Consider the following 27,473-nt stretch of genomic DNA (forward strand, 5'->3'; position numbering starts at 1 on the left):
CTGGCCTCTTGTGTTTTTAAGAGCGTAAGGATTTACTGGCATGTCTCTGCATCTATAGACTGATAGGAATAGTGACCACACTATCATCATTACTAACACGATTATAAGCAAGAGCTTTCTGTTCCTGCTGTCATATTTCACAATTATATCCCAACATTCTCTCTCGTGATCAACTGAAAGTATCAGAACAAAAGGGGTTGGGTATCAATAATAAATTACATTTATACAACGTCCTTTTAGCAACCAGCCACATTGGGGTGAAATGTTAGAGCAAGAAAAACAAAGACCTGTTAAATCCCATCTGCCCTGCATGTGTCTGACGCAGCTCATAGTCCATGGATTAAGAAAACAGGAGGACATTCCTTGGCTATACTGTATCTAAAGTCATCAAAGGACAAAACACGCTAACGCTGCATACAGGCCACCAGATGGCCACGTTAGCCATTACAGGCACACTGCCGGTCCACTCTCACAACTGCCCGGGCTATACAACTGAGGAGGACTCAGGGACACGCCCGTACAACAATGTGCAACAAACAAGGCTGCTGAAAAATGAAGATGTACACACACAAGTTGATTTAAGTATTATATGCTTAAGTATTGTTATTGCTGCATTGTTAAATTGTGTATATTGTGAAATGAAACCAATAGCTGAATCAGCCCAATAAGGCACAGTACACTGGATGAATTTAGCCTTGGTATTTTAGGGCCACTATTTGACAACTTGCATGTCGGATCAGATGTCAGATTAGTGAGAAATCAATGCAGACACTAAATACCCTGAATCATATCCTGAAAGGGACAGCGGAGAGGGGGCGTGAGACATTTATTTATTTTTAAATATGTATTTGTTTACCAATAATTATCAATAATGTGCAATGTGATAATAATTTAAATTTAAATTTAAATTTTACTTTGAACGTAAGATGAAGGTGGAAAAGAGAAGAAATGAGGAACAGAGAAGGAGCAAGAAAAAGCAACAGAAAGTGAGGAGGAGGAGAGGGGAGAGGAAATGGAGAAAAGGGATCAAAAGACAGCGTCAGGAAAGAAAATGAGGATGAAAAAGTGAAAAAGTAAGGCAGAGAGGGGGTGACAGAGGGGCTATAAGTGGAAAATTCCTGCAGAAGTGGATGCATTTCCCTTTCCTCTATGCGCCCATACACACACACATACACACACACACACACACACAAAAGATCTATAACAAATGTTGAAGGCCTGTTTTTCATTTCCTCCTGTATGTGTTTATATGTGATTGCATATGCATGCGCGTGAGTGTGTGTGTATGTGGGTGTGTGTGTGTGAGTGTGTATCCATGTGTGTGAGTGTGTGTGTATCCATGCGTGAGAGTGTGTGTGTGTGTGTGTTTATGTGAGTGTGTGTATCCATGCGTGTGAGTGTGTGTGAGTGTGTGTGTCCATGCGTGTGAGTGTGTGTGTGCGTGTTTGTGTGAGTGTGTGTATCAATGCGGGTGAGTGTGTGTGTGAGTGTGTGTGTCCATGCGTGTGTGTGTGTGTGTGTGTGTCACAGACGTCCCCACACAGACGGAGCAAACTCCGGCCCTTCAGGGTGGTGAGAACGTTACCAGGGCGACCGCCAAGCACGCGCGGTCCCTGCTGGCCTGCCTGAACCCCTCACCAGCCCCAGCATTCCATCCTGTTTCCAGGGTAACCTCATAACAACAGCAGAGCTTTGGGCCGCCGTCCCTTTAACCCTTCACTGACCCGGGCCGACACACTTCCTCTCGGTCGCACACACGCACACACAGGACCATTCATGAAAAGTGCTCATCTCTGTCTCAACTTCACTCACTGAGCACTTTATTAGGTAGATCTGTACACCAGCATGTGAATGCAAATATCATCAGCCAATCATGTGGCAGCAACTAAATGCATAAAAGCATGCAGATGTGGTCCAGAGGTTCAGCTGTTTTTCAGACCAAACATCAGAATGGGTTCAAAATGTGATCTAGATGGCTTTGACTGTGGAATGATTGTTGATGCCAGGCAGGGTAGTTGGGGTATCTAAGAAACTGCTGATCTCCAGGGATTCGCATGCACAACAGTCTCTAGAGTTTGCAGAGAATGGAGTGAAAAACATCCAATGAGGAGCAGTTCTGTGGGCAGAAACGTGTTGTTAATGAGAGAGGTCAGAGGAGAAGGGCCAGACTAGTCAAAGCTGATAGGTGCAAGGTGACATTAATCCAAGTAACCATGCATTATTACAGTGGTATGCAGAAGAGCATCTCTGAACACACAACACCTCAAAACCTCTGAGTGGATAGGCTACAGCAGCAGAAGACCAATAAGTCTAAAAGATAAGTGTAATAAACACCTAATAAAGTGCTCACTGAGTGTACATTGCAGAGGACACTCTCTCAAAGAGTCCTAACGGAAAAAAAACATCCCAAAAAACGACTCTTCTAAGGATTAAAGGAAGCGCAGAAGCTTTTTGAAAATTGGGTAAAAGAAAAAAAAAGGAAATGCAATGCAATGACCAAAAAATACTTGAGCAGTTTGGAGGTCACATGACCCAGGTTTGAGAGGGACAATGGAAAATTTTGGATGCCTCAGATGTTTGGTACAGCTGCCGTGACTGACACAGCCAATCATATCACCTGCTGAGCAGCAATGTAGCTGCACTTTAATTTATTGAACACTCATTTTAATCTCATTTAATAGTGTGATATATTCGAGCAAAGGCAAAATGATAAGATAAGACCTGTTCCAGTACTCCACTAGGTTTGGCTATAGCACACATATGTGCCGTGTACAGTGTATATATACGTGTGATCCAAGAGTAAGCAGCTGTATTACAATAACTCCTACCGTGAGATTTACAGCATTAGACCAGAATGACAAATGTGATAAAAAACCTTAAAACAGAGGACGAGATTAAACTCCTAATTCAGTCTGACCCCTAAAGGTAGAACACGAGAGCTGGAATTAACAGAGGCGTTTGATTTGACACGCCGCTTGTGCGCATATGCGCATAATGCGTAACCGTGTCTGTCTGACTCCACGGGAGTGGCACACACTAAATCATCAATGGCATAATATGCCCTTCTTTGTGTGTCTCCCGCTCCCTCTCTCCCCACAAGGGCAGCGCTGTGAGTTCAGCAGGGGCGCCTGGAGAGCGGGCTCGGACTGGGAGAGCACAGAGGAGCAGCTGACACATTTCTGCGCGTGACGCAGGAGAGGAGGGGCAGTTTCCCCGCAGCGCCTGTCAGGGACCTGAGGATATATTTGCCTGGGAATTCCAAAACAAGAAGCAGAGGGGTCCGGGGCTTGGACAGGGGGGCTCTTACGGCACTGCAGCTCCGGTTTCAGGCAGCTTCTGGGCCCTCCCCGCGCCAAGGCATCCACAGCGGTGCCGCTTAACCCACAGGTTTAAAGGTGAGGACCGAATTAGCCCCGAATTTACATCGGAGGCATGGCTGGAATCTGCGTCCGACGCGGACAGCGGTCTGACTCAGCACGCGGCCTCACGCATGTTGAAACCTGCATGCGCGTACGTACGCACTCAATCACTCGGGAATCTTTCGTTATGAAACCCACAGGGGGGCAGAGGAAATGGCTGGGGCTGGCAATGGTTGTGGTGATGGAGGGCAGTCGGGGTATTTATTTAACCCCCCTAGGGCTCGTCAGGTATTGATATTGGTGTCCCTTAACAAGCCTCTAATGAACAGGCCCATTACAATTTAAAAGCATAAAGATATAGCATAATGTTATCCCAGCAATGTTTATTGGATATGAAACACAAGCTGGCACACACGCATATACAGCACACACAAGCACACCCACAATGTAGTCACATCTAACTGTGGTCTTATCCTGTGAAGCATGTGAAGCATGGTGCATGTCATTGGAAGGCTCTTTTGGGGAGGCCTGTAGCGTGGTTAAGATACATGAGTGGGACCCGCAAGGTCGGTGGTTCGATCCCCGGTGTAGCCACAATAAGATCCGCACAGCCATTGGGCCCTTGAGCAAGGCCCTTAACCCTGCATTGCTCCAGTGGAGGATTGTCTCCTGCTTAGTCCAATCAACTGTACGTCGCTAAATGCCATTAATGTAATGTAATCCTTTGTTGTTTAGAAATACTGCAGACCTGGTTGTTTTCCTGCAGGGAGAGGAATGGTCTTTAGCCCCTGCCCAATGGAGAAATGTTACATGTCACTGGTAAAACTGGCTTGTTTGGATTACTGGGATTACTGGGAAGTGTAACATCTCTCTGCATTTCGCCATGTCAGTGTGATCAGTCTGTGCTTCAACAGCTCAATTTACATATCTAAGGACAGGCTTACACAACCCTCAGAGCGGTCCCTCTTCAGCATTGTTCAGTGGTTTCACTTGCAAGTAGTGCTTTCACACTCATTAACTATCTATCACGGTCACACATTGACACATGGTCACTTACACTCTCTCACTCACTCACTCACTCATTCACTCACTCACTCACTACACTCACTCACTCACCGACTCACTCACTCATTCACTCACTCACTCACTACACTCACTCACTCACTCACTCATTCACTCTCTCACTCACTCACTCACTCATTCACTCACTCACTCACTACACTCACTCATTCACTCACTACACTCACTCACTCACTCACTCACTCATTCACTCACTCATTCACTCACTCACTACACTCACTCACTCACTCACTCACTCACTCACTCATTCACTCACTCACTCACTACACTCACTCACTCACTCACTACACTCTCTCACTCACTCACTCATTCACTCACTCACTCACTACACTCACTCACTCACTCACTCACTCACTCACTCATTCACTCACTCACTCACTACACTCACTCACTCACTCACTACACTCACTCACTCACTCACTCACTCACTCACTCATTCACTCACTCACTCACTCACTCACTCACTCATTCACTCACTCACTCACTACACTCACTCACTCACTCACTCACTCATTCACTCACTCACTCACTACACTCATTCACTCACTCACTACACTCACTCACTCACTCACTCACTCACTCACTCATTCACTCACTCACTCATTCACTCACTCACTCACTCACTCATTCACTCTCTCACTCATTCACTCACTCACTCACTCACTCATTCACTCACTCACTCACTCACTCACTCATTCACTCTCTCACTCATTCACTCACTCACTCACTCACTCACTCATTCACTCACTCACTCACTCACTCACTCACTCATTCACTCACTCACTCACTCACTCACTCACTCACTCACTCACTCACTACACTCACTCATTCACTCTCTCACTCATTCACTCACTCACTCACTCACTCACTCACTCACTCATTCACTCACTCACTCACTCACTCACTCACTCACTCACTCACTCACTCACTCACTCACTCACTACACTCACTCACTCACTCACTCACTCACTCACTCACTACACTCACTCACTCACTCACTCACTCACTCACTCACACAGTCCCACACCTGCCACGCTGCTGTAAGTCTAAACACAACATCGCAAAATCTGACTTTCACTACTGTGACACTGGACTGCGGTTTTTGAGGAAGAAGTTGTGTTGAGATGCCTACATCTAAAGATACGCACACACACCCACACACATGCACACACAGGCACGCATGCAGGCATACACACACACCATTCACTGGGACAAAGTTAAATTTAGCCTGAAGTGTCACATTTCAGAAACCTTTAAAGGGCAATTATATTACTGTAAGTGAAATATTATACAACTGAAACTGGATCATAGTCATGTGGGAAAATCAATTTTTTGGATAAACACATTTGTGTTACATACAAGTGCGAAGGGAAATATTGTAACTTGTAGTGCAAGTTTCTGAGTTTACAGTCAAGTGTGCCGTATTTCAGGGATTTTTTTGTTTGTGCGTGTGTATGTGTGTGTGAGTGTGTGTGTGTGTGTGTGTGTGTGTGTCTACACATAGGCTGAGCATATGTTTTTTCAATCAGCCATCATCAACACGAGCGAGAGCAACATGAGCATGAGCCTCCATCTTTATAACACAGAGATTAGGGTCGTTAAATCAGCGATGCCTTCCACACCTGTGACGTAGGCCCATCACCCACACACCTGTCGCAGAAACCCCTGCCTTGGCCCCAGAGAAGCAGCGTTGAGCTGAGAAGCCATTTCATATGTACAGCTATATTAGAAAGAGAAAACTACACCTCACACATTTCTATTTCCATCTGAATAATTTCTAGCTTCATTTATTTTTGCTTATTACAGTATCTTGAATAAAGTACAGCAACCACATATCGATAGTGCAGCTTTTTTTTCAGGAAATTAATCTAAAACAATGGTTCTAAAGTAAAGTGCAGGGGAACCCCTGTGTATGCTGGTTTTAGTTCCAATCACAATTGCAATCCAAGAATTTTAACAAGCTGTTAATTTTCTTAATTACCCTCAATTTCATGTCTTTATTGACCATCTTAATTATTTGCTATACATAGAGATTGCTATACATGCCATAAAGAAGGAAAAGTGAAATATTCACACACTATATTGCAACAATTGCTCAGGTAAAAAAGTTTTAACTAATCAAATTAAAGACTAAGGGGAATCGACAGGCTCCTTGTGTTGACACACATCCACTAAAACTAACCATTTAGTACATAACAAAGAATTGAAATGCAAATGCTATGAAATGCAAATGAGCCAGACCCGCATTGTGTTAACAAAGAATGAAATGAAACGCATGTGTTCAACAACCTGCACTGAGCAAGAAGGCTGGAAAGAAGACTATCATATGCAGGAGCCCCCTAGGACCCAACATGCGAACCACTGATCTAAAATATCAACTGGTCGTTTGATAGCATGTTAACTTTCTAAGGATTAAGGGTCTGAATGCTGATTTGGTGTGTAGATAGGGTTACCGAAAACATGATACGAGGACACCCAAGGACACTAGTGTCTCAGGGTCTGCTTCAGGACCTCATTCCGCGTGGAATATGTTCAAATTCATTAAACCCTAATTCTTGTCTAATTCACTTTTAGCAAATGCACATACCTTGAGGATCAGTGGACCTAAATCCTTCTAGACATCAAACTGACAACCCCCAGGGGGAACAATCCTTAAACACTATTATTACCATTCTCTGCAGTACAAGGCATGTCAGAGTACACCAAACCAACCGTTTATCCACAATCCTGAAGTCTGCAGATGGTGAACAACACAAACACTCGCAACACATTCAACATGTAGTGTTGAAATGATCCTACTACCATCTTTACAGTCCGAGGTAAATAAAGAAACCTACTGTACGTCAAGCTATGTCCGTGCTTGATACCCTGTACACAGCAGATGTAATGGTGAGAGTGAAGAAAGCAAAATGGTGCTAAAGCAGGTCTTTTAAAATTTCTAATTCAACTCAACAGCCTTCATAGGATTGTGATGGCTTTTTCTAATGGTGTGATTTGAAATATAAACCCAACCACGTGTATTATGTGCGCTATTTGGCCAGTGTATTTTCCCAGTGACATTAACAATAGTTCATGTTTGTTTCCCTTCTTTTTCAGATAGAGAATTCTGGGAATGGTGCTTACGCATTTTCTTTTCGCAACAATGTTTGGATGTTTCACACTCAAACGGTTCTCATGTGGGGCTATCCTGCTCTTGCACAGCCTCAGGTGCACAGTGGCTGGATAAGACACAGAGCACTGTGTGAGAAGACTTCAGGCTCTAGACTTTTATGCCCGACATGAAATACTATGAGGATCTGGTTGCCTGTCCTAAACTCACTCTTTAGTAACCCACAATATCTGTGGCTTGTGATTTCTGGAAGTGGGTGCGGTCATGAAAATGAGCAAAACCACAGACTGTTTACTCTGTCAGAGAGACAACAGAGTTAAGCTAAACAAAGTAAATCTTTCACAAGCCTATCCACAGCTCATAAGCTTCAATTCAGGATATGTGTAAATGTTATGCAGTACCATAAACAGTGATATAAGATGTGTCCAAAATTACATCATTTGACACTGTCATCCTTCCACAAATCATCTTAGTCGTGTTGCAGGTCTGTTAACTTCCATCAATGAGTGATAAAAAAGAAGACAGCAGTCATTAGCGCAGGCGTATTTCGTGTTCTATCAGCATCTTATGCTAAATTATTTAAAATATACACTCACTAAGCACTTTATCAGGAACTTTATTACACCTACTTATTCATGGGATTATCTAATCAGCCAATTGTGTAGCAGCAGTGCAATGCATACAATCAGGTAGATACGGGTCAGGAGCTTCAGGTCATGTTCACATCAACCATCATAATGGGTAAAAAATATTATCTAAGTGACTTACAGGGCATACCAGACAGGATTTTCATGCACACTAGTCTCTGAAGTTTGCAAAAAATGGTGCAAAAAACAAAAAAAAAACAGCAGTTCTGCAGACAGAAACACCTTGTTAATGAGAGATGTCAGAGGAGAATGGCCAGACTGGCCAAAGCTGACAGGAAGGTGACAGTAACGCAAATAACCACACATTACAACAGTGGTATGCAGAACAGCATCTCTGAACATGCAACACATCATAACTCTAAGTGAATAGGCTACAGCAGTAGAAGTCGAAAAAATAAGCCTAATAAATACTTTTTACAGCGCTCGGTGAGTGTATATTAGAGGTCTGGCTACAGCATTGGGCTTGTAGGGGGGAAATGATGGTGTAATCATATTACAATAATCTAATGCTACTTAAGTAGTGCATTTTTGACAAGGCCCAAAGACCTCACTGTTTCTCTGCTCTCTGAACTCATCACGTCATGTCACCACTGAACAGAATCTGATCCGGACCTCGTGGCACAACACTAAAAAAGCAGCTCAGGTTCTCTCTGACATCACTTGTTGCTGACGGTCACAGACACAGCATAGCGTCTACATTTCTGCTGAATCACAGTGATTTACAGACATCATGAGTCAAAGCTCAGAGGACAGCAGATAGGCTTGTAAAAGATTAACTTCTCATTGCCTAAGAGCCTGTCATCAAGATAATTATGAACTATAAAAATTTCACTAGTCACTAGTTTGACATTCCGAATGGACACATTCAAATCCTGTTGCTGGACTGGGCCTAAACTCTGTTATTCTCTGGCACCCGAATCAATTTTGAATGATTCTCAAAAGCGGAACCTGTCTTCTTGTGGCCCTGGCTCTGTGATCTTTTAGTATTCTCTATGGATGAAAGGAGATGATCTATCCCTTGCCTTCAGTGGCTATGTGATTAAAGACTTAACACGGTGAAAGCCTATAAGAGGGGTCTCTCTATCACCATCCCTCACTCCCTCAAGTTCAAGTTCAAAAGTGTTTTGCTGGCATGCCAAAGCATTTGAGAACAGGACTAAGAACATTTCAATGGAGGAAAGAAATTAAGTCTCTCCCCCCAGGTATGCTAGCACGCACACACACATACACAAAATAAGGTGAGGTCAGTCAATGACCTTGTCACCAGGTTCAGTGCCAGGAAGTGTCTGCTCAGATGGTAAGGACAGAATACCAGAAACTTCTGGGTCTAATTATCTCTAACAACATGCCTCATTCCTTCTCCAACACTTCCAAGACAACCCTTAACATGCACGCGATATCCCCAACACTGACACTACATCCCACAACACGCTACATCCTGACCATCAAACCACAACTCCTTAAACTCTCATACAACAAACTCTAACAATAACAATTCTTTCCCAAAATTCACAACATTGCCTTTACTCACAATATAAAGCCTACGTTCACACTCCTCTACACTCTTCTAACCTTGTATGACCTAGCATACACTCCTCTAAGATTCTTTAATTAAAAACAATTGCATGTTGCACAGTACTTCCCATTAGTGCTTTTATAAAAATAAAATTTTGCTGCTTTGCTGAGGTCAAATGCCATTAAATAAAGCAATAAACTCGTTGGAATTTACAGCTGGATTTCTGAACACAAAAGATGTTTTTTTTCGGGTTTTAGGCCAAAACGATAAACAAGACAGCTCTCAGATCAGTGGGTAATGAGCTGATGTGGACTGCATGCGTGCGTGACTATGTGTTTGTGTGGCAAGTGGAGGGTGTGTCAGAGGGCTTTATCCAGAAGGACTTCAACTTTTTATTTTTGTGATGCTTTCAGAGACAGCTCTATCAAACACCCCACCCTTTTTTAATGGAACAACAAACACTTGTATAAAAATATACGATTTGTGACAACTGGCCTTTCAAATTTCCAATCAATTCCACACTTAAGTAATGCAGTCCAGTGAGACGCTGGGACAGCAAGAACGCCAGGGGGATGCTTTCGCACCAGATGAATCATGTTGAGTTTGCCATTTGTTGATGTTCATCTCATGCATCTGGGTGCTGCTGATCTCCCTTAACAGCATCAGGAGAATCTTGGGAATAGGCCTCCTCAGCAGCTGCCTCTCATCAGGCCCCAGCACTCAGCCCAGAGTACTGCCGCCCGTCTGATCTCCAACCGGTACCACACTCTTGCCTGCGCTGGCGTCTGGTGGTTGCCCCCAGTTAATTTGAATGAGTCACACTGGCACGGCACTGGCCCCGTCCTGCTCCTTCCCGTCTTCAGATGGCGATTATACAACACACTTCAGCCAGGCCTCTTCATTCAGCATCCTCTCCCCAGCTGGCTGTCCTGTGTCTCTGACACAGGCAGCTGTTCCTCGTGGCAATGACCTCATCCCCCTATGGTGGAATACCCTCCGTTCAGTCAGGAAAGCAGACTCACTGGCTGTTTTCCATAAATGTCTAAGGAAACTGACCTTTTCAGAGTACACCTCAAGAGTTTTCTGTTAACTCACAGGTCACAAGGCATGCACCTTGATAGGGCGCGGCATTCATTTATTTTAGCTTCAATTATCTCCAGCTCTAGCAGCATGTGCCTACCATGTGACCAGCACTTTCTAAGTGGCGACTATAAAATGCAAGAATGCTGAGGATGCCAGTTATTCATGGTTATAGAAAATGTAATAAGTATTCATTCTGAATGCTTTCATTTGGCATGGATGAAAATTCCAAATATAGGGTGAGCTACAAGTCTGCAATTGTAGGGCACATGTAAAGTGGCAAGAGATAGATTACAGAGCAAATATAAATATGGTTTAGACAATAGAACTTGGTTTTCTTCCGCTTGTCTTGGAGGACAGAATGAGGTTTCTCCAGAAGTACCAGGTAATTCGTCAGGGATGGCGCTTACCTGCCTCTCCTGCCATAATTACACTCCTTTGACTCACAGGGTAAAGGTCACCACGCTGCCACACAGGGTGGGAAATTAATTCTAAATATCTAGTTGTCTAGTTGTTAAAACGGTGAAATTGCATGGTGAAATTGAAAGTTGCACCAGCCACTGTCGCCAGCGTAGGAAAAGCTTCCTGCCCAGCTGCCTCAGTGAACTGTCCCCACAACATAGGCACTCTTCTGACACCCGTGACCTAGCATAGACACCCGCACAACCACACACAAACACCGTAAACACACAGTGGCATACTGTTCTTCAGTTTCACTATTGTACAGGGTTACGCTTAGTGAGCAGGACCTTTTGCCTTGTGCCTTGCAACAGATTAGGTGGCTACATTTAATCCAGTGTTTACAGTTTGGTGTCCTGGACTAATCTGAGTCACACTCTCCTGAAGTGAATCAGTACCAGTGTTTCCGTTAACAGTCACGTGACTGCTGCTAGTTCTGGCCTGATTGTTGCCACACTGGTGCGTTATTCAGCATCACTCCTAAGGCCCTCCGTTGCATATCTAATTATGGCCACGGATGGTGCGGGCATGTTAACCATCGGGTCAGAGGGGCTTCGTGGCAATGTTATCGTGGCCCTGAACCCCACCACTGGTCTCAAAACAGCCAAAAACTGAAACAAAATTGCCTGCGCCCCTGTAAAATGTAAATGTAGAACCCGGTGGTGAAGACCATAATCGGCAATACAAACACAAGCCACTTCTATTAATCCACAGCTCAAACAGAGCACCTCTCCGATACACATTCTGCTGAATGGGAACATCTGATGCAATGGACCAGTCAGACTTGGGACATAAGACAAGTTTCTCACTCTCCACTCAAGTCTTAGAACACCAAACAGGTTTTGAAACCGACTCCATTGTGGCAGTAATTAGCCTAATTAACTGGTGTGGAATAGCTTGAGTGGAATACTAACCGCTGGCAGCAGAACGGACCTCTGGTATCAATGACAGAGATGAATGTTTCCACTCCTGCAGCTAGCAGCCATGAGGTGACGTCATGTCGCTGAGCTCTGAGTCAGATAAGAGCACATCTGCTCAACATTACCCTTTATGAGTGGGGCGGGGGGGGGGGGGCTCGTTCCTCTCTTGCCCCTTCCCTCATGGACTCACCTCATCGCTTTTCTTTGTCCCTGCAAGGAGCCACTCCCAATGCTTGCACCGATACAGTGACAGTAAAGAGAAGTTCATTGTCAAACGGAAATCTTTCACCCTGTCCTCCTCCCAAAGTGGCTCCAAAATTTCATTCCTGAAGAAAAACACTTTTTAACTTCTAAAAATGAAAATGTACCTCTCCCTTTCAGTTGGAATCCATTTGTAGGGGTTCTCAAAGTGCTTGCAAAACTTTCCCACTTCTCCTGAACACATTGGAGGAGTGAGGGGGGGGGGGGGGGGGTCTGGAGCTGTAACATGGGTTGCTGAATGGCTTGTTTTCGCCATTATGCTATGCTACATGATTGGAGGAACAATAAACCCATTTCTCCATACATACAACATATAGCCTTGTGCAGCTGACTGCACATTATTAGCCTGTATTCATTTACACAGATCAGGGATCTGAGCCATTCTATATTTGAACCATAAATCTTCCACAATTTCAATTTAAAAGAATTATGAAAACGTATAATAATTTGAAAAGAAACCTTTATATTTGTTCATTCTTCAGTCCTGCACTCATCATGAAAGTCAATCAAATGTGAATAAGTATGCCTAACTAACATAACTTTCTAACTAGTTCAGTTTGGCATCCAAATAAGTCAGAAATCTATGATTTCTGTGCAAAGCCAATTAACAGGTAACATGTGATTTCAGCCAAATAACATGCAAAAGCTTAAATTTTCACTTTCAGGGGTCGTACGTCTTATAGTCTGTAGTCGTGGCTGTGAGGCAGTGGAGTGCTACCTTCTGTTCTTCATTTAGCTCTAACAAGCTTAAGATTTCAGAGCAGACCCCTTGCACTTGGCTGCTGCAGGAACACAATATTTAAGTACAGGGTGAACCATCATTGGGAAAGATTGACAAATTGGTTTTATTGGCCCAAGTGATGCTTGCGGCTGATCGTTCACGAAATCCAGCAGATCCCATGATAGCTGAGATACAGCATGACCCTCAGGAAATCATTGAGTTTGTCACTGCATGCTAGCCAAAACCTCAGTGAAACAGGAGGTCCAAGGACCAGGGAAGAAGACAAGTCAGTCAGCAGGTATGTACCCCTGGGAATCAGCAGCTTCATTCAACTTCCGTTGGTTGCCAGGATTCTTCATTAAAAATGCATACACTTAAGCACTATCTGGTTCACTTGCCAACTATGCAGAGCCGACAGACACCAGCTCAAATACTGCCAAGCCATCTTCTTCCTTTAGCCAAGGTGCCAAGACGACTTGAGATAAATACTTGATAAAATATTACATTGTGAACGGGCACCACAAAACATTTTACTTGAGTAGAACATTTCTCCGCCACATAGCTCAGTGGACCCTTTGTTACTGTGCATAGCTAATTACCACGTTGAGAAAGTATGAAAGTAGGAAATTAAATCCTTTTCTTCATGAATGCGTTTGTCGGAGAAAGGCTGGATAATATATGTGCAGTCAACGAGTGAAAGGGGCAGAAAGAGGAGGACATCTTCATACTTAGCCCAAAGATCCCCTCACTCTACCTCACCCACTACAAAACAAAACAGTGCAACACCAGTGTACAAGAGGGAGGGAATAATTTCTACTTTATTACACAACAGGTTCCAGAGTAAACAAACTCTTCCATGTTCTCTCCTGTTGAAGGAGGGGGGGTGGGGTACTGGTACTGCTCTTATGCATTCATTCTTTCATTCACCTATACATTCACTTCTTCTGCACAAATTCATCCATCCATTGATTGTTCATTTGCTCACTTGAGCACTGCATTCATCCATACATTGATAAATTTACCCACCCACCAATTTCCTAATCGGACATTTGTTCATTAATGCTTTTCTCTGCATTTTACACAGTGGAAGACGTGGATTGGCGCTGGTGATGACCTGGCATAAAGGACAACAAGCCTGTCTCACTCCACGGTCGATCCAATTTGAGAAAACAAGATGACAAAATGAAAATGCGATGAGGAGAGGCCCGACCCAGAGAACAGGGTGCTGTAACACACCTGCACAAGGACCACATCATACATGTTCAATATACATTAGGGATAACAGGTAAACAGTCACCCATTCTTTCCACGCTATGTTTAAGAAATTCTCCCATTTTAGAACAGAACATAACACACCGCAGACACATATCCAAAAATGTGCCCTTTACATTTCATTTTTAAAAACAAAGAACCAGTATAAACCATGAAATGTTAAATACTTAACTCTGAGACCAACATGAATGCCATTTCTATATTAAATAATTTACACAGACTGATCGTCAGTCTTTTCAGCAGCAAATGAGACAAATATTATGAACTCCTGTTTTCTTGTAGCCGTGATCCCCTCAGACACACAACTGAGGATTTCTGATAAGAAATGAAAACCCCAAGAAAGTTAAATAAAACCGCAAGCAATTTTACAGCAGGTTTTCTGAAAATTAAAATATTAATTTAAGCTTACAAGAGAAATAGGTTGGAACAATCTTGCTCATTGGTTTTTAAATTTCAATAATTGTCAATTTTGATTTGACATGGGCAACCTTTTGGCTAGTTGTAGATATATATATATATTTAAAAAAATGCTTTGGACATTGGTCATTATTTTAAAAAATCACAGGCCACAATATTCGATTGACCCAGAAGCATAAATAAAGCGTGCAAGGGATGCACGCAGAGTGGTTCTGTGTTTTGATTGGGTTTGGAAGCACGCTGTTAAGGCAAGCCTGCTACTAAAGTCAGCTGACATTCCTGATGTGCTGCACACTCATGCGGCGTTACAGGCCGTGGGTGCTGTCATGGGACAACACTCCATGACACGTAGTGATGCTACCTCTAAGCGGAGCACTGCTCCGGATATTGCAGGAATTAAAGGCCGTGGGTGCTGAACCGTGACGCACGGCGAAGAGTACTGGTGAAAGGGCTTCGGGTAAAATGGCAAAGTCAAAGCATGTGACCAATTTGCCGATGGTGTAGCGTCACACGGTGACAGGAAAATGGAGGGGGGGGGGGGGGGGGGGGGGTAAATAAAAATAAAATGACAAGATACTAAAAATCCCAGCAAGAGTGGTAGCCCATCTATTCCGTAATCAAAGTCATAACAATTGTTAATAATAGGAATCGTTAGAATAGCCCTCAGGTGTGAGAAATCCCGATGGGCCACGGAGAGGAAATGCTGACAGGCTGAGGTGCCTCGGCGGAATCTGTGGGCACACCTGCGTGTGTGCGTCTGTGCACTGGGTCCTGAGATGAGACTGGGTAAACAAGGCTGCCTGAAGGCACTGCTCCACCCGCTGAGGCGTCATACCGGTGAAGCGCTCCACTCGGGAGAGCAACAGTGCTGCGTCATCCGGATGCGCTGCACCATCACTGTCCAGAACAACGTCACAGTACCGCTGCTCTGTGCTGCACCATCACTGTCCAGAACAACGTCACAGAACCGCTGCTCTGTGCTGCACCATCACTGTCCAGAACAACGTCACAGAACCGCTGTACCGCTCAGTTCATCTGGGCCGTACCTTTACTCTCAGAAGGAAGGCGCTGTACCGCTGCTCTGTGCTGTACCTTCACTCTCAACATGGTGCTGTACCGTTTGTTTGTGTTGCACCATCACACCCACGATGGTGCTGTACCATTCGTCTGTGTTGCACCTTCACACCCACGATGGTGCTGTACCATTCGTCTGTGTTGCACCTTCACACCCACGATGGTGCTGTACCGTTTGTTTGTGTTGCACCATCACACCCACGATGGTGCTGTACCATTCGTCTGTGTTGCACCTTCACACCCACGATGGTGCTGTACCGTTTGTTTGCGTTGCACCATCACACCCACGATGGTGCTGTACCGTTTGTTTGCGTTGCACCATCACTCTCACGATGGTGCAGTACCGTTGATATGTGCTGTAGTGTTACTATGATGAGGATACTGTCCCCCCAGGTCAGCGCTATCTTCACTGTTGGAGGGAGGTGTGCATTATGGCAGGGTGGGCTAGCTGACAAGGGTGCAGGGAGGTCCAGGTCTTCATTCTGCAAGTGGCAAGAAGAGAAACATGTAAACCTGGAGTATTATTTTCTCCTGAAATATCACACACAAAAGGTCCTCAGGTATTAAGGCCTAGCATGACACACTGTTAATTTCAGACAAAGGCAAAAATGGAATAAAGCCTTTATGGTTTGGGAACAAATAATCTTCACATTGCATTTCCTGAAAATTCTGTAAAGCAGTAATACAATCCTCGGTTTTAACTGAAAACCAGCTCACTTAAGAGCAAGATTACATTCGTGTAGACACCCATTTTTCCTTGGACAGCTGCCTAACAACAAAGTGAAAATATGGTTTTGTTTGTACCTGTTATTGGGATTTTATTACCATTATGTGGAGTATAATGAATAATGTATAATGCCATAATGATATTCTTACCCCACCTTTGTGTATTTGAACTGGTGATTCACACTGACTGGTTCACATGACAACAGACATTGTAATTTTCCAAATATGACTATTGCACATTTATAAATAATAAGCATGTACACTCGGCTAAAATAGCTTAGAATTACCTAAAATGTGGAGACTTCATTATGACAATACGCTAGCATATAACTAAAACTTAAATCTGCACTTTAACACGACAGTACAGATGTTTTATAGGCATCTTATGAACTGTTATCAAACGCAGATGGATTTAATTCACTACTTTTTCAGGCAGGGTAAAGTAAAACTTCAACAGAGGACTTCCAGCAGTGGGGGAACTCCATCGTCTAACATCAACAACAGTGATCATTAGCAGAGACACAGGTTCTGGATGAAGCTGGGAGAAAGAACGAGGGATCATGGGAATGAAAGACCTACAGAGGGGCCATTACATCTGTAACTAACAAACAAACATCGATGTTTCCCTAGCAACCCACAAAACAGCACCAGACAAGCAGCAAGGAGTGAAATTCCCAATGACATCACCTTTTGCAGGGGAGGGTGTGGGAGACCTGCCCCCATGCCCCGTGCCACATCCCGCCCCTCACCCACCCGGGACTAACAGAGGCCTGCGGAGGGAATGTCCCTCTCTATCCGCACGTATGAGCTGCTCGGTCAGTCCAGACTCCTGCAGGCTTCTGTTGTTACGCAGTTCTTACATAAGTGCTCCTGCGATAATGCAGTCCCAGCAGGAGGTGCCCAGAATCACAAGCCTACAGTCCCCAACCACGCTCCTGACTCTGCTAATGGAACAACATCCACATCCCTGTGTGACTGACACACAGACATACAGCGACTGTGTGCTCTATCTATGCATGCAAATCAGAAAAACTTTATTATCCACACACAAGGGGCTGTCTTTGGCTGCACGTGGCGTACAAAACACATTGCAAACAAACACACATTACAGACATAACACACACAAGCCATATACTCAAAAAAGATTGTCCAACAGAAATGTGCAAATTTGCAACCATACAGTGAATTGGATTCCGAATTTTAGGAACTCAGACTGCTTACTGTACCTCTACAGACAGACCAAATATGACCATGTCCTCACTATATTGATCCAATACCTCCACACACCGCCATTACCCCTTGCCCTTAATGCCCCCGGCACTCATAGCCACTCACTTCACGGCGCATCCACGCTCCACGACGGAGCCTCCAGAGGCCGTGCAGAAACAAAGGCTCAGAGCTCGGCCTTCACAACATGACTCATTTCTTCCGACAGCTGCTTTTGGGGCATTCTGGGAGATCATGCAAGATGAGTGATAGACCAGTCACAGTCTGTCACCATTTCCATGCACAGCTATGGTAGACGGTGAGAGCAGTGCCCTGGACTCAAAGTGGACAGCAGGTATTCAAAAGCAACGATTTTTAGCGTTTTGATCATAGCCAAAATTTCAGCATGGTACTGATAAAGAAATGACATTGCTGTGCACACATAAGCCATAAATGCCATTTATGCGAATATGAATGTAATTCAAAGCATTAATGGGCTAGTTAGTGACAGAAGAGATGTTCCACAGCCTACGCATGAAGTAGGACACCACAAACAGAGAGTCACCCTGTCTGCACGACACATACCACACACAGCGTCATGGCCGACAACCCTTTGACTTACAGATTCTTTCCCACTGAAGGCTGTGACACATGGGATGAAGGAGGTTTTGCCTGACAGTGGCTGATCTGGGTGGGGGGGGGGGGGGGGGGGGGGGTCAGGCCATACGAAGCCTACACACAGACTTCCCCTTTTAAATACAGCTCTGAAACATTAGCTGGTGTTCACCCTAAATCCAGCAGGGACAAACTGAGTGGCATTTCCACAGCATGTTTGGGAGGTGGCCTAATCACACTAAGGTCAGAATCTCCTTTTAGGGGTGCCTGTGCGTGTGTCTCCTGGACCAGTGAGACCACAGGTGCTGGCTGCAAGGAGTCAGAGCACGGCGCAGGGAAACACCATTTAGGCTGTGTGAAGCTGCCACACAAACTGCTACACTTACATAGTTACGAGTTGATTTTATTTTTTAACTGTTACTCGGTTTAAACTTATAATACAACTTAAATAATACTAGTCAAGTCACACGAGTCAGATGAATGCTGTATATAAACACATTTGCAATTAGCATACTGGCAGAAGTTGTAGCACTAACCTAACAGGTGCCAATCTGTTAGCTAACCACTGCCGTGTTGTCCAGAAAAAAACATGTTCCAAAACAAGTGCAGATAATGTCTTCCAATTCGCAAGTACATTTTAAAAATACTGGAATGTATTTATAGAATATGTAAATCATGTAACAACAGTATAGGACTTGAGTATGGAGTCACATCAGATATGGCCCGTTACCTCAGCAAAATGGTAAAAGAAAATTCACATTTTAACGAACACTGTTTCTCATACTTATATGAAGGGAGGAGTAAGCTATAGCAGAAGTTGGAGTTGCACTACATGCCCCGTTTTGACACTGGCTTTCACTAGCCTGTCTGCAGTCCACTTGATGCTTTACGATTGTGTAGTCACCAGCTGCAGACCCACATGCCGCCTGTTCTTCATGTAGGACAGCAATGAACTGGTTGGCTATTATGAAGTAGCAATGTGCTTAAAACCATACTAATGCTAACAGTATGTAATGGCAGAAACAATGTTGTTTCTAAAAAAAGGTCTAAAATCAATAAAACATCCTGGAAAAAACCTTTAATAAGGAAAACCAAAATCAGGCAGAAGAATCTTTTCTTGCTGAGAAACAAAGAATGTAATGCTTTAATCATAGTTGTCTGATGTGAAAGCACTTTTGACTTTTTTTTGTGCTAAATTCCATTCCTTTCAGCAGAAAAGCCTTCCCCTCCCCCTCAATCCCCACATGTTTTGCCGACTTCAGCAAGTTGAGACACACACAGGTTTTTTCCCAGTTCGGCCCCCGCGATGTTGTAAACTCCGGAGGCCCCCGGAGCAGGTTTCCCCTACCCAGCACAGTCCTCGCTATGCTTGGCAATGAGGTCATTTTTTCAGACTCTTCATTCCAGCTGTGAACAGACAGAAATGAAGCGTCTTTCATTCCCCCTGTCTCAGCACACCTGAGCCGTAGCGTGGTTTAAGGAGAGGTACAAGACCGAATATAAACACCCAGTCAAGCGGAAAGACACGAACAAAGACAAGTTCCCAGCTCTGCATTATGTCACCACATATAAATGACATCATCATAAAGTTCTGAACCCTCATATGACCCAAAGAAGGCTGCAGTGTGCTGGCTCAATCTGGCTATAGCATCTATAGTGTTAGACAAGAAGAAACATTTCGCCTAATTACAACAATTTTTGCAGCTAAATAAAAACTCAAATGAAAAATACACGCTCGGCAACATTTTCTTATTGCAAACAGCTTTTATTTATTCTATTTTTTTTTTTTTTTTTTAAACTTCGGTCTCAGCACAGAAGTCAGTATCACCTTTGGTATCCCATCAAAACTGGGGAAAAATTAAACGGGAGGTGCTCAGCAGCTGAATAAGGTCTAAACAGCAGAAACAAAGAAGGGCTAAACGCAGCACACAAAGACATGTAAAAGTTTCCAGCTTCAGGCAGAGACATGCCAGAGCGGACGCACTTTACAAAACTTTCCACTGCTGTTCTGGTGACCTCCACTATGAGGACATAAATAAGGACATAAGCACTTGTGGAAATAATGTTATATGCCTGCTGGCGATGAGCTGGGCTGGCTGCGGAAGAGGGGACACACATGCAGACCAGAAGGTTGTTTACAGTTTAAATGCAAACACAATAATGTTTTAATAAGTTTGTTGAAGTTTATTGTGCCTTCTTCTGGGCCCCTGCCAAAAAGGAGTCCTCCAATTTGTTCACAGAAAAAGGAGCCCTGCATACAAAGAAGCTTGCTCCCCCAGATGCAAACACTTGCTGCTGGGTACTGCTTGCTCCCCAGCACTGATCCCAGGTCAGATTAAAGTCACCCCCAGGTGATTGGACCCGTCTATACGCTATAACAGCCAAGCGCCAAGCAGGTAAAGCCGACCGTGGCCTTTTTCTGGACATGTTTTTTATAGGATTGCTGCTACACAAACGTTAACTGAACTTGCATAGTGCACATCCAGGCTGTCATCAATTCAAACTGTGGATAAGACGAGCCAATCGTGGTTATTTGAATCGTGTGATCCGAACGCATCTCAATAGCGGTGATGGTAAGAGACAGGCGACCCTGCGAACGGAACAGGCCTTTCAGACACGCAGCTGACTGGCTCCGTGCAGATCACTCTCCGCTTTCCCCCCTTTACTGAGCTCTGTGTGTCTGGTCTGGCCTGGACCCAGGCCGGCCCGGTTGCCAGGTTACACTCGGCCAGGGGTGAAGCGAGGACAGTCTGCCGCGAGGTCCAATGGGGCTGGGCAGATCAGAGAGGCGGGCGGGCAGGGCCGCGCCGAACTCAGTGACACAGGCAACCCTTGCCAGGCCGAAACAGAAGTCCCACATGTTTCTAAAACTTCAGGCCAGTTTTCACACCTACTACAGTGTTTTCAAACAAAATTGTAAACTTTTTCACACTTTCTTGTGATGTCAGGCTTTGTTTCACGCTCCCAATTTTCAAGCGCACAAAGGTACACGGCCAATAGACATGATGACCAATCTCCAATTCCACTGGATCCAAAATCGCAGGATACACTGCCGCGACTGCGTGTCGTGAACGGCCTGTACTTGGAGAGGATAAGTCGCAGACGTGCTGTTACTATCAAAAGGTTTCAGAGAAATTGGGATCTGATGGGGCACGCAATCATCAGACTGTAACTATGACCAACTGCTATCGGCTGTCACCAAGGTAAACACCTGATTAGTCTAGGCCTAGACCCCCCTTTTCCCCCTTTTTTTTTTATTTTTAAACTTGCCTTTTGGTGTCCATGTTGAGTTCGAACAGCCTTCACACCAGACTAAACATACAGCCTTGGGTGTGGAGAATTTTCCCAGGCTTTACGTTTCTCAAGCGCACTTCCAGTATGCTAATGCATGTCATTGCCAGGGCAGTTTAAATGCCAGTGCGATCTCTACGCTAGAGTCATGCGGTTAGGCTCTCGACTGGCAAGGATTCTACAAGCTGTCCTGCATGGCTGACGAAGACAGAGCTTAAGCACTTGATTATGTATGACACTGGAGCTGCAGGCAAGGCTGGTAAGAGGGGCATATGAGAAAGAGGGTCATATGAGAAAGGGGGGCATTTGCGGATAGAAGCACCCCCCTCCCAGCAGAACATCAGGAGGTTGTACAGGAGCCCCGATCATAAGAAGATCACCGGAAAAGAATCATAAAAACATTGCCACAGTTTTAGCTCTGGAGCTATGCTCTAACACTTAACACCTAATTTCCCCATTTATGGAGACTCCTGTATAACCGCTCCTTGCATGTAACTGAGAGGGTGAAGACTTTGCTCTGTATAAAATGAAAAAAACTGCAACTACCAAGGATATACTGGATATATTGGTTAAGCACTCAACCCAATTTTCAGTCAGTGGGTGTGAAGAACACAAATGCAGTATTGGCAGGAGACTAGCTGTGCAGATAAATACAGAAATGTGCACCATTTCCACTGCCTCGGCACCCAGTAAAATGTCAGGTTCAAACGACGAACCTCAGGCGGCATAAAAACTGTATTTTCATTCCAAAGTCGGTTTGATTCCAGGGCAGTCTATGGCCAGGGCGCCATACCGCCTACACACATCTGACCAGCCCATTATAAAGAGCACAAAATGACAGGCAATTCAAGCATCAGTGCAAAGCAGCAGCAAGAAAACAAACTTCCCGACATACATGCTAAGGCACGCAGACAAGCACACGCATGCACTGTCAGTTTCTGGTATAAACAGTCTTTGTTTTTACCCTCAGCGTATTAAAGACTTCCCCTAGATAAGATGCCTCTCAAAACTACCCCCCACCCCCTCAACCCTGAATCTCATAAAGAGTTTCCCACAGGGGCACACATGCAGCAGAGCAAGAGGGTTACACAACCATGCATCCCCCCACCCCCACAGCCCTGTATAATGACCAGTCTAAAGCGTGGGATGCCTGCAATTTCACTCCCTTTCAATTATTCATTACTCTGCACGGCACAGCTGAGAAAAGACCTCCAAGGATCCAGAAGTGTGGGATTTCTCACAAGTGCTGGACACCATAACCGGATACACACACACACACACACACACACACACATAGGCCATGCCCTCTAACTCTTCAAAGGTTTACAGTATAGCTGACTAAAAACTACTACTGTGAAACCCATAAGGAGTGTACCTTCTAATGTGGAGAAAGCACTCGCTTGCTTTTTAAACAAAGCAAATATGTTCATTAACCCTTACAATCATTTGCCTTCCACACAAAAAGCTTGAGAGACATGCACTGTGCTCTGGGAGGGTTAGCCTACTCTAGTCTCTGTTCCAACATTCTATTCCCAAGCTGAAACCAGCCACCATCCGCATTTGAACACGGTAAAACACGGTGGAGACCATAAATATGAATGGATGCCTATTAGCAGACACACCCTACAAATTCCTTCCCAGCAACAAACCCTGCAACCATTTCACACCCATCATCAGTGAACCACTGTATTAAAGAATATGCAAATATATATATTAATCAGCTAATACCCACTCTAACAATGAACTCTTACTTTACACCTAAACTCTGACAGCAAGAATGCATGTTACTAAAACATACTCCTATGCATTTCACAACAGCATTTCATGAATACAGCATCGGTTTTGAGCAGAAAGGTAACAGCCGTGTACGTGGGTGAGAGCCTGACCTTCTCTATGTCCTGGGGCTTTCCTCGGGTGTTCCTCTTTCTGAAACCTGATGCTGGCGTAGGGGTTGGGGTCAGAGGGCCCACCCCTGGATGGGATCTGCTCCTTCGCCAGGTCCAGGTCCATGTAGTTGAGGCCATTCTGGAGGGAAGTCGCTGGCGTGGCCTCCCTCCTCTCGCAGGGCGACAGCCACACGTTCTCAAAGGAAGCCGAGCTGTGCCGCTTCACGTCCTCACCGCTGGGCGGGGCTGCCGCCGCTCCGGACACCGCGGTCGTTGAGGAGAAGGTCTCCGAACTGTGCCGCCTGCGGCCGTGCGGGTCGGCCCGGATCACTTTAGCGACCTGGTTCCGGTTAGGACTAGAATTGACCCGGGAAAAAGCACTTAGCCCAGACATTGATCCCATCAGGCCAAGACAGCTGGAGTCGGGGACCTCATTCACTAGTGCCCCCTCCTGGCTGGGAGTGTCAGCAGAGCTGCTTACCTCCGAGTAGCCGACTACCATCTGTGCCTCTGGGTAACTATGGCACAAGGCTCCGAGCTGCATGTGGACATACTCGCCGGTCTGCATTCCCGCACAGGCACCTGCAGGTGGGATGGCTGAGCTAACCTCTGCACCGTCTTCCGGGCAGGCAGAGCCTTTAGCTTCAGGCCGGGGCTTCCTGCCCCGGGCCCCCAGCTCCATGTTCATGTACTCTGAGGAGTGTGGAGACCGTCTCTCAGAGTCGGTCTCCACAAACGCAGGTGCCAGAAGGGAGGCGAGGCTGGCAGAGAAAGGCCTGTCGCTGAACTCCATGTCAACGTACTCTCCCGGGCTCGTAGGTACCGGGGGAAAGGGGCTCTCCCGCGCCCGTGGGAGCGTGCTAGCCCTGCTGCCATCCAAGGAGAGGCGCGTCGGCCGCGCCAGCCTCCCATCCACCTCGTCCTGCGGTTTGACCGCCAGCTTCCCATTCCCCTGCCCTCCCAGGCTGTCGCTGCTGGCGGAGGAGGAGGAGGAGTCACCATAGACCAGCCGGCCGGAGTTCACAGAGAAGCGCAGAGGGCTCTGCTCCTGCTTCCTGTGGGTGTGTCGGAAGGACCGAGGTAGTGAGTAGTAGGAGTGCATGGGTTTGTGAGTCTCTTCAACCTGGTTAAAGTAGCAGTCAGGTGGAGTGCTGGTGGTGGAGCAGCTTGCGGGGGACATGTTGATATAATCTCCACACAAGCCTTTCCCTTCACTGCTCTCGCACAGTGCGGGATTAGTCCCATTGGTCCAGACTTTCCCAAAGTTTGTGCTTTCTGGGGAACAGCTCACACTAGGCGACATCATCATGTACCCATTGGAGTCCACTCTGCAATGCTGCCGTGGACTGAGGATCTGCTGGGGAGCAGACACACTTTTGGGACTCATTGGCATGTAATCACTGCTCTTGCAGGCAACAGGAGCCACGCCTGGTGACATGGGCATGTACCCATCATCCACCCGTCCTGTCCTGCTGCCCTCCAGGTGCAGGTCCAGACTCTCCTCAGGATACGACTGCGCAGGCAGAAATGGAGATTGCCTGTACAACGATGCTCTGCTGTAGGTGGACATCATGGGTGCATACTCCTCCAGAGACGCAGTGGAGGACTGCGACGGGGTCTTCTGGTGACACACGGTTGGGGGCGAGGCACCTGAGGAATGAGTCCGCTTCCTGAAGCTCTTCTCCAGCTCCGAGTCCTCCAGTCGGGGGGGTGTGCAGCGAGGTTGGGGGCGAGCGCAGTGCCCGTTAGGCACCAGGCTGGGCTTCGACATGGACATGTAGTTATTGAGCTCTTCCTCCCGGGCTGGCGGGGTGTGCTCCAGGGAGTCGGGGGTGGTGCTGCGGAAAGAGCTCCTGAAGTCGCAGGGGCTGGAGCCGTACTCGTCAGAGGAAATGAAGCCTCCGTCGCTGGGAGAGCCAGAGGCAGAGGCGCTGGAGCGGCGAGGGTACAGGCAGTCGGAGGTGGAGCCATGGCCACTGGTGCTGCTGGACGAGAGACTGACAGGGCTGGTGGCGGAGGGGGAACAGCGGGAGGACGGCATGGGGATGGACCTGCTGTGGCTGAGGGGCGGGTGGAGCCGGGAGCCGCCCCTGTGTCTCTGAGCGTGTGTCCGAGCAGAGCAGGGACTGCCCGGGCTCCCCTCCACAGAGGCCGGTCTGGACATTGTGCCCTCTCCATCACTGCAGGCTCTCACTCTGAAAGAATGGGTCTGTTTTCCTTGGGCCGCAGGAGAGGTGGCAGTAACGCTTTCTGCCCGGGACCTCCTGCCGAGCCCCACCTGGCTAGGGGGCGGGTTGTTGTGGTGGTGTCTTCTCAGCGGCACAGAGATAGGAGTGGAGCAATTAGAAGAAGACTGACTTTTACTCCTTGGGCGAAATTCCTCACTCATGGATTTCATGGCATCCAGAATAGTTTCATGCATGTTCTGCGCTACAACAGAGTCATCAACTTGCATCCAGAATTCCCCAGGTCCTGTAACAGCAGATCTCCCCACTTCAATGAAAAAGAAATTTTCAGAATGACCACATCTCCGAATGTTCATCAGCTGCAGAACAACGGCGGCGGCATCCGAGTTTAGCTTTACAAAGCTTATCGTTTTATTTGTTAGGCACAACCTGTAAATCCCTATTAAATTTTTTATTTGTCCCAGTCCCTTTGGTTTTAAAATAACCTGCCAAACTTCTTTAAAGGCAGGTCCTGGCGTGGCCTCTCCATAACTGTCCTCCCCCATTGCGCTGCCCCCGGCGGGCTCGTGCAGCTTACCCTTGTTGTGCAGATCCAGCAGCGCTTGGTACCACAGGTCCTGCTCCTGTTCACTATCGGCTGCGATTGCAAAATATTCCTCCTTAGTGTACAGTGCCACCAGATACTTGTTTTTGGAGTCGGCCCTCTTGTTAATATTGAAGCAACTCTCTAATGGAATCGATCTCTTGGGAGCGCCCGATTTGTGTCTCCATTTTTTCTCGTTTTCGTAGTATTCCAGTCTGGAAGGTCCAGAGACACTCGCAGTCCGTAAGACAAAAAATCTCCGGTGCATGCTTTTGGGTTTCCTTAAATAACCCACCTTCCTCACGTCCGAAAAACAACCATGATCTGAGGCTGGGCTTGCCATGTTGGAAAAAATGTAGCAGTTAATGAGTAAAAAATAAGTTCAAAAAGTTAAATAACCTATCGTGTACTCCAAATCATGTACAGGGAGTAAAAAAAAATGGGTTGCACAACAAGACTGACTCAGCTATATGCAAAAACGTTTACGTACCCTTATTTCATTAGCTAGCAACCTAGCTATAGCCAAGTTAGCCAAGAGAGTGGTTCAATTAGGTAACAGCTCAGTGCCAAAACAATCCCTTGCTAGAGTACGGGACCTTCGCAGAGTGTTACATCTTTAAATATTTGAGCATTTAAAATCCACCCGCTGTATGCCATATGCAAACTAGTCAAAGCATTGAGTAGAAAGGAAAATAAGCGAACAATATATCTGAGTTCAGTCCGGAGTTCCAAATGCACGACCAAAACAAGAACCGTTCCCGTGCGACCCCATAGAGATAGCTAGTTTGCTGATTCAGTCAATATCCCTGCAAACGTAAAAGTGCAAACAATAAAAATAAAAGAAAGCATGCATCGACTTTAAAAAAAGAAAAGAAAAACAAATATGCCAAATATGAAATAGCGGCACAATGCGCTGTATTCCCAGAACTGTTTTCTCGCCCACTCAATTTGTGAATCAAGAGCTCCAAAAACAAGGCGCCGTGCCTGTTTGTGTGCACAATCCCTCCTGCCGACTCCAGCTTGCTCTGAAGGAGGTGAACACGTGACGACTCGTTGCGTGGACAG

General features: G+C 45.8%; 1 protein-coding gene across 2 annotated transcripts; it reads right to left on the bottom strand.

Annotated features, from left to right (window-relative positions):
* Positions 1–13,317: 13,317 nt before the first annotated feature.
* On the bottom strand, positions 13,318–27,449 carry irs1 (insulin receptor substrate 1). Of its 2 annotated transcripts, XM_061218060.1 has the most exons (3): positions 26,403–27,449; positions 23,640–26,132; positions 13,319–16,397 (listed from the first exon to the last, which is right to left on the bottom strand). In XM_061218060.1, the coding sequence occupies exons 1-3, from the start codon at positions 26,749–26,751 to the stop codon at positions 16,393–16,395; spliced, it is 2,847 nt and encodes a 948-aa protein (XP_061074044.1). In that variant the 5' UTR covers positions 26,752–27,449; the 3' UTR covers positions 13,319–16,392. The 2 variants fall into 2 exon arrangements, with proteins under 2 accessions (XP_061074043.1, XP_061074044.1); XM_061218059.1 differs by having other exon boundaries at positions 13,318–16,397; positions 23,640–27,449.
* Between the last annotated feature and the right edge of the window lie 24 nt (positions 27,450–27,473).

This window comes from Conger conger, chromosome 13 (assembly GCF_963514075.1).
Source record: "Conger conger chromosome 13, fConCon1.1, whole genome shotgun sequence".
Lineage (NCBI taxonomy): Eukaryota > Metazoa > Chordata > Actinopteri > Anguilliformes > Congridae > Conger > Conger conger.

What these genes read in the sequence shown, in the direction of transcription:
- irs1 (XM_061218059.1), bottom strand. Translation starts at nt 26,751, where the DNA reads ATGGCAAGCCCAGCCTCAGATCATGGTTGTTTTTCGGACGTGAGGAAG.